A 12,652-nucleotide genomic window follows, 5' to 3' on the forward strand; every position below is an offset into this window, starting at 1 on the left:
AAACAAGGTGCTGTAGCTATGTACAGACCTGTACAGCGTACTGTAGCTTCATGTAGATATTAACGCACAAATGTTAATTACAGTAATCGTTCCGATCCCGAAATGCTCGACGTCACACCACCGAAAAAAAAATTTAACGAACATTTTGGTTGTTTTTCCGCAAATTCGTCAAATCGAGGTTTTCGATATAACAAACCCTAATCTGCGTGTAGCCGTACCCCCCCCCCCAAAAAAAACAAACAAACAAACAAACAAAAACAAAAAACAAAAAGAAAGTGAAAAGGAAGTTAGGGAACCGTCGCACTAGGCATCTTGTTTTCGGTGGGAAATTGGAACCGGTGAGGACTTCCTGGTAATATTACTAGAAACCACTGTTCAACCGACCGCAGCATTTGCAACGGCCGCCAAGGTATACATAGCTATTCTCGATCGACTGCATTTCTATAACAGGACGTAAATACTAAATTCAGAACAAGGGATGATTTGAAGGTGTGATTTGAATCCAAATGGCTGAGATGGATTTCTTAGTTGAGATCCTGTTAAGAAACGGTGTAAGAAACTGGATAACGGTTGGGAGGCAGCGCACACCGCGCACCTATAACGAAATGTTAGAACAATTGGAGGCGAAATAAGTCAGAGGATATTGGAAGATAACATGTTATTTAAAAACACTTTGACTTGGTTGACGAACACTGATTGATTGATTCCGAAAGACACACTTAGAAAGACTAAAACTCAGACTCACTCAACCTACTTACACGTGTCTATTCCATAACAAAAACCACCACAAACTAGCTTCCTGTGCCATAGTTCGCTAATTTATTGTTCAAATCGCATGCCACACATAAACAATAGCGAGTTTAAGAAACGACGACGGCGATGCCGTGGACAACGTCGGTTAAAAAGTGAACCTTTATTTTACCTACGAATCTCGCGTTACTCTAAAGTCGTTTAGTTTGTTTTTCACTGTCAAATCGATCTGCAACTAAATAAGGAACAGGGCGTTAAATTAGAAATAGAAAATTAAAAAATTAGCCGTCGTCAGTCACGTTCTCCAAAAAACGCAGAGTTTGGTGATTTCACGTTGTAGTTTTGCAGAGGACGCAGAGAAATTTAGAAAAATTTATAACGCACCTACAAAGCCATTGTTCTATTCATTAAACCTTATGTTTAGTAATGTTCCCGTTGCCGTTGCAGTTGTGGTTTTTGCAGGCCCAGCCGATCACGTAGAGCAGTCAGAGCCTCAAAAGCGCACTGCCTTCTAGGCTTCTTCTTTTACTGAAAGGCGAGGTCAGCACTCTGTAGTCCTCCGTGTTATAAAACGAAACTGGAACGTTCAAAGGGCCATTTTGAATCAGTTTTCCAGGCGACTCTCTTCAATGGACACGTGAAGAAAGATGGCATGTTAACTTTACACAAGCCGCCTCGGACACAACAGCTTGAATCCGTCTTCTACGTTTTTACGAGTACTGAGTCCGCTTTTATGGGATAAAAATGACGTACATGTAAGATATGAGATCAAGGTCTGATTATTTATTTCTACAGCTGACTATACTCTTTCTTCCCCATTTTAGTGAGAGTTATTCAAGGTCTGATGCTCATGACCATTTCAGGAATTTCCACAATTTTAAAAGGAATAATCAAAGATATAATCTTTTTCTCTGAGTTGTTAAACCTACTTCAAACCTCTACAGCTGGTTCCAAATACATGTCAGTAATCTATTTCTCACCAACTGACATTGCGTCAGTTGCTATAAAGAAAGCAGCAATTACATGAGAAAAATGATCTCAGTTTATATCCCTATTAGCAAATGGAGACATTAACTAGTTGTTCAGTTATTTCAGAAGTCATAATTTTGAAAGGAATAAATTTCAGATGAAAATTCAAGCAAAGAAATGATCCTCACAGGTAGACTGTAATTTATTGTTAATAAGAAACTGCAGAAAAAAAACCTGAAAAAATTCAGGCTTTGAAATGATTTGAACCCGCAGAGCCTTCAAGATACTAGTTGGCTACTCCTAGCAACTGAGGTACAGAGACACTCATTGAGAGGCAAGTTTTAAGTCGTTCTCCTTTCCCATTAACAATTCTAATCATAATTTTTTTAAAAATTAATTTAATTTGAGCTGCAGATGAAAATCAGGCAAAGAAATGGTCGTTGCAGGTGGACTGTAATTTAAGCAATTGCAGAAAAGAAGCCAGCAACACCTCCTACATACTAGTTGAGTGCAGTAGCACTAATTGAGCTATGAGGCTAAAATTCAAAACAAAAACTATGGAAATCTCATTTGTCTTCAAATGCTAAAAAGAAAAGATTTGGACAGGGGTTATAAATAGTGGTGCCCAGCATCACTACTGAAAGCTTGATCTGGTAATGATCAAATTACATAAAACAACTGTGTACTCTATGATATGTGGTTTCCATTACACCAACACAAGAGAAATGTACTTGTAACAGTAAGAAACAACAGTAATAAGAGTTTCCTTCAATAAGACAACCACCAACACTCACATGTCGGTGGTATGGGTAACATCCACCATTAGTTTTATCAACTGAGTTAACAAAACCAAAGCATAGTTGTTTTTTTGGAAACTAAACTCCCTTATCCTGTAGATCAACAGCATAGTGTGCCAACCTGTGAGACTTTGTATCTGTGACAATTCAGTGATGATACACAGGAAACAATAGCTTATGGATGATCAATCAAAAGTTTGACCTACCTTGCTCTGGTAAGTAATATTTTCTACAGTAAGTTTGCAGAATGCACTTGTGGCGCCACAGGCAGCATTTGTCACCTAAAAAAATTATAATTTACATTAAAACTTAACAACAGTGACCTTTCACACTTTGTGTGGTCTTGCAGTGTATTTTGAGAAGCAGAGATTTTGCATTCTTATTTTCTTTTCTATCAAATAAAGAAGAGACCACATCACACACTTACTCTAGGGAAGATTCTTGGCTGAGTTCAGTTTAACAAAAAGAGCTGCTGTCGCTAACATTTCCTCACCAATAATGGCTTGGTCAGGCTGTACACAAAAAACAAAACTAATAAACAAGCAAATAATACACAGTCAAGATCTTTGCCTCTTGGTCTGCCTAAACAAATGGCCAGTCCTGCTTACATATGTAAAGGACCAAGGTGCAGTTCTGACTACTGTACTTCCAAAGTGTGCCAAAGTTGTTAGACATGCTAAATATTACAGACAGAAAATGGTAAAAAGTTGTTTCTGAGCCTTGAAAACACACAGAAGGAACCAACTCACACACCCATTCTCAAAAGTACAGGTCCACAACTTCTGCTTTCCATTTACTATTCTTTGACTGCACTGCACTGATTTGGTTTTTCTATTCAACTTGTCCTCATAAATGAAAACAACCCTTTTGTTAGGCTGACTGTGAACTTACTGGTGAGAGATCCTCTGGTTTGGCAGTCAGTGTGAACCATGTGCATCTCAAGTTGATCTGGCCACTCTTCACATTCTCTAGTGGAAACCACTGTATTCAAAAATTACATAATTACAGGTTAGAATAAACTGAGTGAATTTAACCCTTTAACTCTCAAGATCTGATCATCAATTCTCCCCTCTGGCTACTACACATTTCCTTGTAAATTGATTATGAGAATTAGGTTTCAATCAAGGTAATACTGTAAATTGTACCTGATGAGTTTGAGTGTTCTCATTACCTGTTTGCTGTATAATGTATGGATACTATAGAGAGAAGTTACATGGCAATCACTTCTAGGAGTTTTAATCTGAGTGTTTAAACCAATAATTCATCACAATGGCCAATCAGGACAGGGAGAATTATTAAAATGAACCTGTGAATGTAAACTCAGTTGAAAGAAAAAACGGGTAAAGTATCCAAAGTAGAGGAAAGTGTCACTGATCAAATCACTATAAGTTTTATCTCTTTGCATGTGTTTGGCTCAGAAGGTAGCACATGTTTTCAAGACCAATCACAGACCATAAGAAGTAAACCTGGTGCAATCCTGCTTTAATTCAACAATCAATTAAAAATTGCTCTAGATGCTATATCAAATCACATGGTGTTAAAAAAGGTTCCTAACACCGGTTATTGAATATGACATACAACTCTTTAATAAGCAAAAGATTTGTAACTTACCAATTCAACATTGCATTTTTGGACAATTGTACCCATGTCAGCCTCAACACTAAGGAGATAAAACATCATTTGTCAACATCAAAACAGTCACATACATGTAAAAACTGGAGATATGAGTTGCTTTCTACTAATTAATACTTGGATGATTACTTACTGTATGTTCCAAGAGATTCATCATCAGATACTTAGTCTTCATCAAAGACACCAATTTATATTTTCTGACCATGTGAGTTTTCTGCAAAGGCCTTCACATAAACAATCAGAAACAAAACAATCAGATATGAAATATTCCATATATTCATTCCATATCCAATTCACTGTGTTGTCCTTTGTCTTTGTGTGGAATGTCTTGGCTCCCACTGGCAACAGAAAGAAATATCATCATGAGCTATGGTGCACATACAGTAAGATACTCATTGGTGTTCTAAAACAATGATCTTGTCTCAATGAATTCATCTCCTCATGGGGGCAAAGAAAATAAGAAATCCAAAAAATGACATAATAATTAATAAATTTATGCCTCACTGATTGCTGATTCTATTTAATTCAGAATAAACAATCAAAAAAGTTTACACAAAAGTAGAATTTTCAGAGGAGTTCAGACTTTAAGTATGATTCACCTTCCATGAAACTGAGGTAAAAAAATTTCAGTGACACAAGCACCAAAAGACACTTGGATACATATTACTGCTGGTCAGTAAGGGCTCTTTCATGTCTTTAGCTCATACAGTAATCTCCATAGCTTTGACACATACCTCTAAGAATAGCATTTGAATCTCAGTAGAACCTTAAGATATGATAACAATTTCTTTCTTGATTAAGTCTATTTAGCTTCCAGGACTTCAATGCAAAGGACACCCTGGAGTGACAAGAGAAAGCAAAATCAATTGTCAAAAACCTTTAAAAACTTCACTTATGTGTACACTTGGTGTACTCAGTACTACTGAGTTATTCAAATTTAAATAATTGTTTTAAACATGTCTTGAGGCACAATGAAAGACAATTTGCAGAAAGAAAATTCTAATGATAAGTACAAGTCACTCACATCAGGCAAGGGGTAGTTCAGTTCATACAGATCAATGTCAGTCGAAAGAACTGTGATCCTGTTTGGGAGAACCACAAATCCCACCACAACATCATATAATACTCGATGGATCATGTCACTGAAAAAAAGGGATAGGGAAGTTACGGAACCTCACATCACTCTAATCCAGATTAGTTTAATTTATAAATCATGTCTACTTTACTACAACTAATGATTCATCATAATTATATTAAGTACATCTACTGTTGCCCATGCAAGTTTTCTGAAGGGTGAAGCATACCTCAGACTAGGAATATCAAGAATATTTTCCATCTTTGTTAAGTCAAAGTCTACGTCCTGTAAAGAATAAAACAAAAACAAAATTTACAATAAGCTGAATCATACACCCAATTTGATTGGATCTTACTTTCAATCTATCTGAGGACAGAGGCATAGATTACATCACTATGAAAAACATTTTACTTCCTTATAATATAAAACAATTGGATTCCTTGTTACAGTCTTGAAACACTCAGACACGCTTGGCTGCAACTTAAGAGCCACAGTTTGACATCTGTGGTCTGTAACTGAACAGACCTACTGCAAAATGGAATGTATTTGTTAAATATCCAACCTGATTCAGTTTGTAATAAATTATGGCAACCTAAATAACAACTTTTCTAGTCAAAAATTTGTTTCAATTAATTTTCGACTTACCAGTCTGTTAAGAAAGAAGACTCAAACACACGGCCCACCCACAAGAAGAACAGCTGGAATGAGAGGGCACAGAATCACACACAGACTTCCACGAAACTGAATGGGATGAAAAAAAAACCATAAGAAAACAGCAGGATAATAAATGAGAATTCCAGTTTCAAACAACTCATGCAGGTAAAAAATGTTCTGTTTGTAATAAATATAATATACCTGAAGATCTTCAATGCCAACACTGATACCCCTGACAGATAACGCAAAGTCTCAGTCCCCAGCATAACTAAAAGCAATGACAATGAATAAAACAAAAATTAGAAAATTTTGAAAAAAAAAATTCTATCTTTTCTAAATTCTGAGATCTAAATATAAATTTTTGCTCTTTGTGCTATATATTTCATATCATTTTTGCACTGAGAATTTGGTAAAACCAGAAAATACAATGTTAAAAATAAGGCAATCTAAAATCATGGACAAAAATTTAATGCAACAGGGCTAAATATAAACTAAGCATCTGTCTAAGCATATTCATGCATAGTATACTGGTTTTTGAGTCCTTATTCATTTTTCAATGCTGTTTAGTGACTGTTTTTTTTTTCAGATAACATTAGCATTAACGCAATGTACAATTTACAGTGAAAAATTAAACACAACAAAATTGATAAGGGAGGGGAGGGAGAAGAAGGTGGTTTCAAACCTCAGGCAATCATGTTTTAAAAAGTGAAGCCAGCATAATATTAAGCCTGTGAATGCACTTTCTCAAAACATTTTGCCCACAATAATTATTTCTGGGCATTGACACCTGGTTTTCTAGTTTTGTGCAACTGAGAACCATGCATTGCCCAGTAACTTTGAGAGTTCACAGTTACTGTAGTTATAGTAATTCACATTTTAGTGACCCACCACAACACAATGTAACATGTACAGCTGTAGACACATATTACGCAGAAAAAAATACTATACAATAAATTGACACATTTGATGCCTGTGCTTGTGCAACTTTGTGAGAGGTTTTAGGAGGGCTTATAAATGGAGGGCTTATATGTAAATGAAGGGCTTATAAATGGAGGGCTTATAAATGGAGGGCTTATAAAGGGAGGGCTTATAAAGGGAGGGCTTATAAATGGAGGGATTATAAGTGGAAGGCTTATAAATGGAGGGCTTATAAACAGAGGGCTTATAAATGCAGGGCTTATAAATGGAGGGCTTATAAATGCAGGGCTTATAAATGCAGGGCTTACAAATGGAAGGCTTACAAATGGAGGGAAATACAAACACAATGTATATCTAACAGGGTTTAAATTAACCAGAACAGAAAAAGCACAAGCTATAGCAGCACTGATCAAAATATGCATTGCATTAATAAATCAAACTAATTTCAATACATTTAGAACAAAAAAAAACTAACAACACAAACAAAACTAGAACATAACAAAAAGGAAGTTCAGACTTTGATTTCCTTGAAGTTTGTCTTTGCTTCTTTAATTAAAATAATAATGTCTAATTTACAACAGTGGCTTCCTGCTTATCACTAAAACAAGAAAAGCTAGAGAGGTGCTTATATCCAAGAGGGGGAGGGAGGCTTACAATCAAATGGACAGGTAGACAGACCTATAACCAAGGGCCTAGCTAATAAGGGGCAGTTTACAGCTAAAGAATTTTTGTTTTAACCTGCATGAAGCAGCTTCCTCAAAAAAGTTCAAAAATATCTTGCATGTTGTCCATTGCATCCAAAATTTTGCTGCTTATTTTTAGTCATCTCAGCAGTATTATGAATTCAGTCTGCCATTTAAAGTATCTAATGTAAATTGATTAACTTGGCCACTACTTATCCTGTCATATAATTATTAACCTGGTTTTTAAAGCCAATTGGGCCAAGGAAAAACATAAACAAACTTAAGAAAAAATATAAAATGAAAACAGTTAAAGGAGAAAAAAAATAACAGGACTTAAATGTTGATTTAACATAAAAATCCTGATTTGATTCTGGTTGGATGATGAATGCAGATTCTATCTGTAATGCTTGTGGCAACCAAAAATCTAATTCATAAGATTTCAAGTGGTGTTGCTCCAAGATGCAGTTAGTGAGGTCTTTGGGGCTATTTTACAAATTGAGAGAATGTAACAAATTAAAGTTGACTATTTACACAAATCTTTAATCTTGCAAGCAATCCACTAACCACAAATCACAATCAATCTCACAATCAGTCAATCAATCAATTGAACAATCGTAAACTGAAACAATAATGCAACAAAGTTCTATCAATCTAACAAAATGTTGCAAAATATATAAACAAATAAATTGAGTATAAAAAGCTGGGCCTTATCGCAGATAACGAGATTAAAATGATAATAAACAATACAAATAAACCAATACAAACTACATTAAAGTACAAAGAGTTACAAGAATTTGGTAGCTGCTAACAGCCTATCGTCCTTATCTAAATGGTGGCTGGTGCATTGGAAACAATTCTGGCCTTTAAAATCTCAAATCAATTGAATATGTGTCATTACAACAAAATATATGTTTGAATTCTTTCGCCCAATGCTGGAAAACTAAATTAGAAAAAAACAAAGTTACAAAGGTACTCACACATCAGTCCTGCTTGTGCCAAAGGTTTAAAACAAAACTAAGATCAAAGTTCACTAAGTTCACACTGAGCCCTAAAAAACCTTAATTCAGCTCAACCAATTTTTAATGTCCTGAGTTCAAATGCATGAAAATATGTTAAGTAAATTAATGACTTTAAAAGAAAGATACTGAATGCTCTTCTTTTTTCCAGTTTAATCTCTTTCACATGAAATAAATCATGCCAATTCATAAGTTCTCTGGGAATGAAAATGCAAAGGTGACTATAATCTTCAAGCAAAGTGTTTCTGTTTGAAAGGCTGTTATTTGCTCTAAATAATTGCAAATTCTTCATTTTGAAAGAAGTTTTACAAATTAAGGTTCATTTAGTTTTATCTCAAATTCATTTTCTACACCACACAGTTTATGAATAACAAACATTCTTACATATAAGTCTCTTTGTCCAAAAGAAAATGTTCCAGAACAGAAACATGCTGTGGGATTTTCAACTGATTATGATGAAACTTGTTGAAAAAGATACTGAGGTGAGATATTCCAAAAGTCAGAGAAATTAACATTTCAGCCTTTTAATTCAAAATTTGAGGGGAGAATGTTTAATGCCTGCAGAACATGACTAAAAATAACTTTAAGGAACACAATCAGAAATTCGAATTTTGTAAAAGGGATCAACCTTCTATTAATTTTGAGTTCTTATTTCAATGCTTAACAACCTGTGATAAGCAATCATCGTTGCAATAAATCACCATGATAAAATATTAAACTCATTAAGAAAAAGAAAATCACTAAAAAATAGAAAAAAGGGTTTGCCCTTCTTGACCATAAGTATGTATACAATGCAGCTTAAAATGGCTGTGCAAGTCCTATAAATACATTTTGTATCAGCGTCAATCTATATTAATACTAGAGGACATTTCATATTACCGATTTCTCGCCTTACTTCGTGACCGATATTGAAGAATGTAACATCACTTGGACCACGCTATATTTCGAAGGAGAGATTTTGAATTTCTAAAATAATCGCCTAAATTTCGTGGTGTTCGTTGTGACTGACGAAAACGAAACGAAAAAATATCGAAGGGTTGGTGAAATTGCTAGGGTAGTCCATTTGAGTTGTCCAACGGGGTTTAGTCCATGGACTGAAGGACATTGTTCTGTCCATCACCCCCATTCCTCGGTGATCGGTGCTTTCAAAATATGTTAAAAAATTGGTGCGTAATGCTCCTTTATAGTAAGATACATTTCATAGATATTGAATCGGTTGAAAGTTCTTTGAAGATTTCTCACCTGTCGAGGGGTTCCTTGTAAACATTAGAATTTCATCTTGGTAGAAAGACGTTACTTCACACATCCGATGTATAAAGTGAAGGTGAAACAAGTTTTTTAGAACAGGTCACCATCATACGTTATCAAACATAACACACCTGTCGAAATAAACCGACTATTCAGTGCGACATCGATTCTTTCAGTTCTAAATTCACGACAACTCATGCGCCATTTTGAATGTGGCTTTTAAGAAACTGGGTCGAGAGCTAAATGTAGTATAGACCAATCAGAGAGAAGACTCCGTGTTTAAAGAAATCTGTGTGCTTAACTTCGACGAATCCGGATTTTGATTTTGAAATCGGGAATTCGGATTTTGCGGTAACACACGTCTTTCAACGCAGGGAATTTCATCCTCAAAGTGGATCTTAATTAAGAAACCCAGCTCCGGTCTCATGGATTTCTATGTTTTGCCTTTTTCCGGGAAATCCAAAAAGGATCTCTTCTAGGAGGGGTCTCAATGAGGTTAACCGATAGCCGTAAAAAGAAAAGAAAAATAGCTTTGGATTTTTTAATCAAAATCCATCTTGAGGACAGATTTTTCATCATCGAAATCCGTTTTTGCTTTTCATTTTTAAATACAAAATCTGTATTTCAAAATTCTAATTCGGATTTACCAATCGAAAGCACCCACATCTTAAGAGCCATTTTCCCAATATTCCACAAGTATTCGCAGTTTTTTTGGAAAATCGAAAATCAACATGGTGATCTGGCCGCAAGCTATCGACTCGCGAAAACCACATCGTGCGTTTCACAAGCAGCTGCGACTCTGACTCATTATTCGCATCAAAAATATAAATTTTTTTGTTGCATCTAATTGTTAAGGCAGATCATCATTGGGAGACAAAGCGTGGTCAATGTGATCATTTCATAATGATACACTTCTCCGCATTAGCTTAGATGAAAATTATATGGTTTTTGGAACTGGTGATTGAATTTCCATTTAGCTGATATCTTTAAACTGGTGATTGAATTTCCATTTAGCTGATATCCTTAAACTGGTAAGAGAAATCTGAAAATCATAAGGCGCAGTCAATGTCATTATCTTATTGTAATGTACTTCTTACTACCTTAAACGAAAATTACATGGTTTTTAAAACTGGAGATGGAATTTCCATTCAGTTGATATCTTGAAGCTGGTTAAAGAAAATCTGAAAAGAAAATTCCCACACAACAGGGCTCCTCTTCACATATCTTCAAACACCAACAAACAATTTAGAAAGTAAATTACTATGAAAGTAGTGAAAGTAGTGACTCTTTGGAAAGTGCTGTCATGTAGTCTTAGATTGAGCAACGAACCGAACGAGCCAGAAAGATTTAATTGAGGAAGTTGTGAATGAGGGTGCTACACATGAAACCAAAGTCGACCAAGAGATCCTGAAGTAATAATGTTGATTTATTTATAAAGCAAAATCTTTTTTTTTTAACTCTGACACTAGGTCAAGGGCCTCAGTTGAGAACAAAAGCTGTAGAAGTCTATGAAGAAGTTTCTCACATATGGCTCTTATGAATTTGTGAATTAGCATTTTTCAAACTTCTTCTTTGCCATTGCTAAATTGACCACGACGTTTTCCCAGAAACCATCTTTATGTCCTGGAAAAAAATTAAATCTATTAGAAAGTTAGTAGCCCACTGGCATGTATATCTACATGCAACTCGTCTTTTACTGTATTAATTCCCCTCCCCCTTTTTGCTGTTTTTCTTCCCGTTATACTCTTTCCCTCATCCTCGAGTTAGGAGCCTGAAGAGTCAGAAGCCATTGTTGCTTTGGCAAACTTTATAGCTTTTCCTCGTCAAGGAAAAAAATCAAGTATGAAAAAAGCTCAGCGATATTGAGTTTTCTTGTAATTGCGCCCGGAGCACTTATTAACTATTAATGCCTAGAGGGAGGGCGCTTATTCGAAACGGGGCGCTTTAAAGGGAGACGGCACTATTTAATACTCGAGATACAGCAAATTATGCCAAAAAAAGCTTTGACGTTTGTTTGAAAAGGATCAAGAAGACTGGTGAATGGACATGCTGTCCCTGGACCGGAGATCATTCGTTTGAAGGAACTGTGCACACACATGGACATTATAGTTGAGAGACTGAGACGAAGACCACTGTTTTTGTATTATAAGGTTTGAAGTAAGTGATTAAGCAATTAAAGGAAGATGAACCACCTTCGATCTGAATGTGCAGGTACACAAACATTATTATCACTGAAACAGAATAGTGCCGCTAATTGGTATAGGGGCACTTATCGCAATGAGGGTGTTTCGCACTCGATAGGGGTGATTATAAGAACAGCGGCGCTCATTAACAAAAACGAGTTCGAGGGAGGCGCTTATTATAAGTGAACGAGATATAAATTTCTTCTTAAATACATTAATGATTAGATAAATTTAGATGTGATCATTATAAATAATAAATAAATATCTAAAAATATAGGAAATCATCATTTTTCATTGAAATGCAGAAGGAAACTCTGGCAAAATTTATGCTATTTAGTAGATGTTTCTTCGCATTCAGCTTAATCTTAAAAGATCTTAAAATTGCACAGTCTTTGACATGATGCAGAAGAAGGTTCCATGCCAACGCAGCCCTGTGTTTAAAAGAGGACCTGCCAATTTCAGATCTTGGTCTTGGCACTTCTATATTTAAAGAATTCCTTAAACTGTAATTGGGTTTTGCCTTAGAGAGGAGAATATTCAGTTCCTCTGTATTTGAACCATGATAGGATTGGTAGGTCACAACCAGCAGCCTCTTTACATAATATGGAGGGAGGTGCTTATTAGAGAGGGTGCTTATTAGGAAGGGTGCTTACTAGAGGGGGAGAGGGGGTACTTATTAGAGGGGGTGCTTACTAGAGGGGGTGATTATTAGAGGGGGTGCTTATTA

At 35.6% G+C, this 12,652-nt stretch overlaps 1 protein-coding gene and 1 long non-coding RNA gene across 5 annotated transcripts in view; both read right to left on the bottom strand.

Moving 5' to 3' along the window:
- Nucleotides 1-643: 643 nt before the first annotated feature.
- Nucleotides 644-9,968, bottom strand: LOC149050605 (extended synaptotagmin-3-like). 3 transcript variants are annotated; one of them, XM_089198169.1, is made up of 12 exons: nucleotides 9,737-9,968; nucleotides 6,079-6,145; nucleotides 5,869-5,964; nucleotides 5,453-5,508; nucleotides 5,173-5,290; nucleotides 4,883-4,986; nucleotides 4,282-4,486; nucleotides 4,128-4,176; nucleotides 3,408-3,497; nucleotides 2,944-3,028; nucleotides 2,723-2,797; nucleotides 644-1,478 (listed from the first exon to the last, which is right to left on the bottom strand). In XM_089198169.1, exons 8-10 carry the CDS (start codon nucleotides 4,161-4,163, stop codon nucleotides 2,945-2,947), a joined length of 210 nt encoding a protein of 69 aa, XP_089054295.1. In that variant the 5' UTR covers nucleotides 4,164-4,176; nucleotides 4,282-4,486; nucleotides 4,883-4,986; nucleotides 5,173-5,290; nucleotides 5,453-5,508; nucleotides 5,869-5,964; nucleotides 6,079-6,145; nucleotides 9,737-9,968; the 3' UTR covers nucleotides 644-1,478; nucleotides 2,723-2,797; nucleotide 2,944. The 3 variants fall into 3 exon arrangements, with proteins under 3 accessions (XP_089054295.1, XP_089054293.1, XP_089054294.1); XM_089198167.1 differs by having other exon boundaries at nucleotides 4,128-4,486; XM_089198168.1 differs by lacking the exons at nucleotides 5,869-5,964; nucleotides 6,079-6,145; nucleotides 9,737-9,968 and having other exon boundaries at nucleotides 4,128-4,486; nucleotides 5,453-5,588.
- Nucleotides 9,969-11,147: 1,179 nt separating this feature from the next.
- LOC149050606 (uncharacterized) overlaps nucleotides 11,148-12,652 on the bottom strand; it is a 7,368-nt gene continuing 5,863 nt past the window's right edge. For both annotated transcript variants that reach the window (XR_016184227.1, XR_016184226.1), the window contains exon 4: nucleotides 11,148-11,365. This is a non-coding gene — a long non-coding RNA (uncharacterized LOC149050606). The remainder of the gene's footprint in view (nucleotides 11,366-12,652) is intronic.

Source organism: Pocillopora damicornis, chromosome 2, assembly GCF_964200805.1.
Source record: "Pocillopora damicornis chromosome 2, jaPocDami1.2, whole genome shotgun sequence".
NCBI lineage: Eukaryota > Metazoa > Cnidaria > Anthozoa > Scleractinia > Pocilloporidae > Pocillopora > Pocillopora damicornis.

Bases quoted from the DNA above. Each gene is read 5' to 3' on its own strand.
- LOC149050605 (XM_089198167.1), bottom strand. From the start codon at position 4,196: ATGATGTTTTATCTCCTTAGTGTTGAGGCTGACATGGGTACAATTGTC. The intron at 3,498-4,127 runs GTAAGTTACAAA...TTTTGAATACAG, and splicing joins AAAAATGCAATGTTGAATTG to TGGTTTCCACTAGAGAATGT. The intron at 3,029-3,407 runs GTAAGTTCACAG...TTTTGTGTACAG, and splicing joins AACCAGAGGATCTCTCACCA to CCTGACCAAGCCATTATTGG.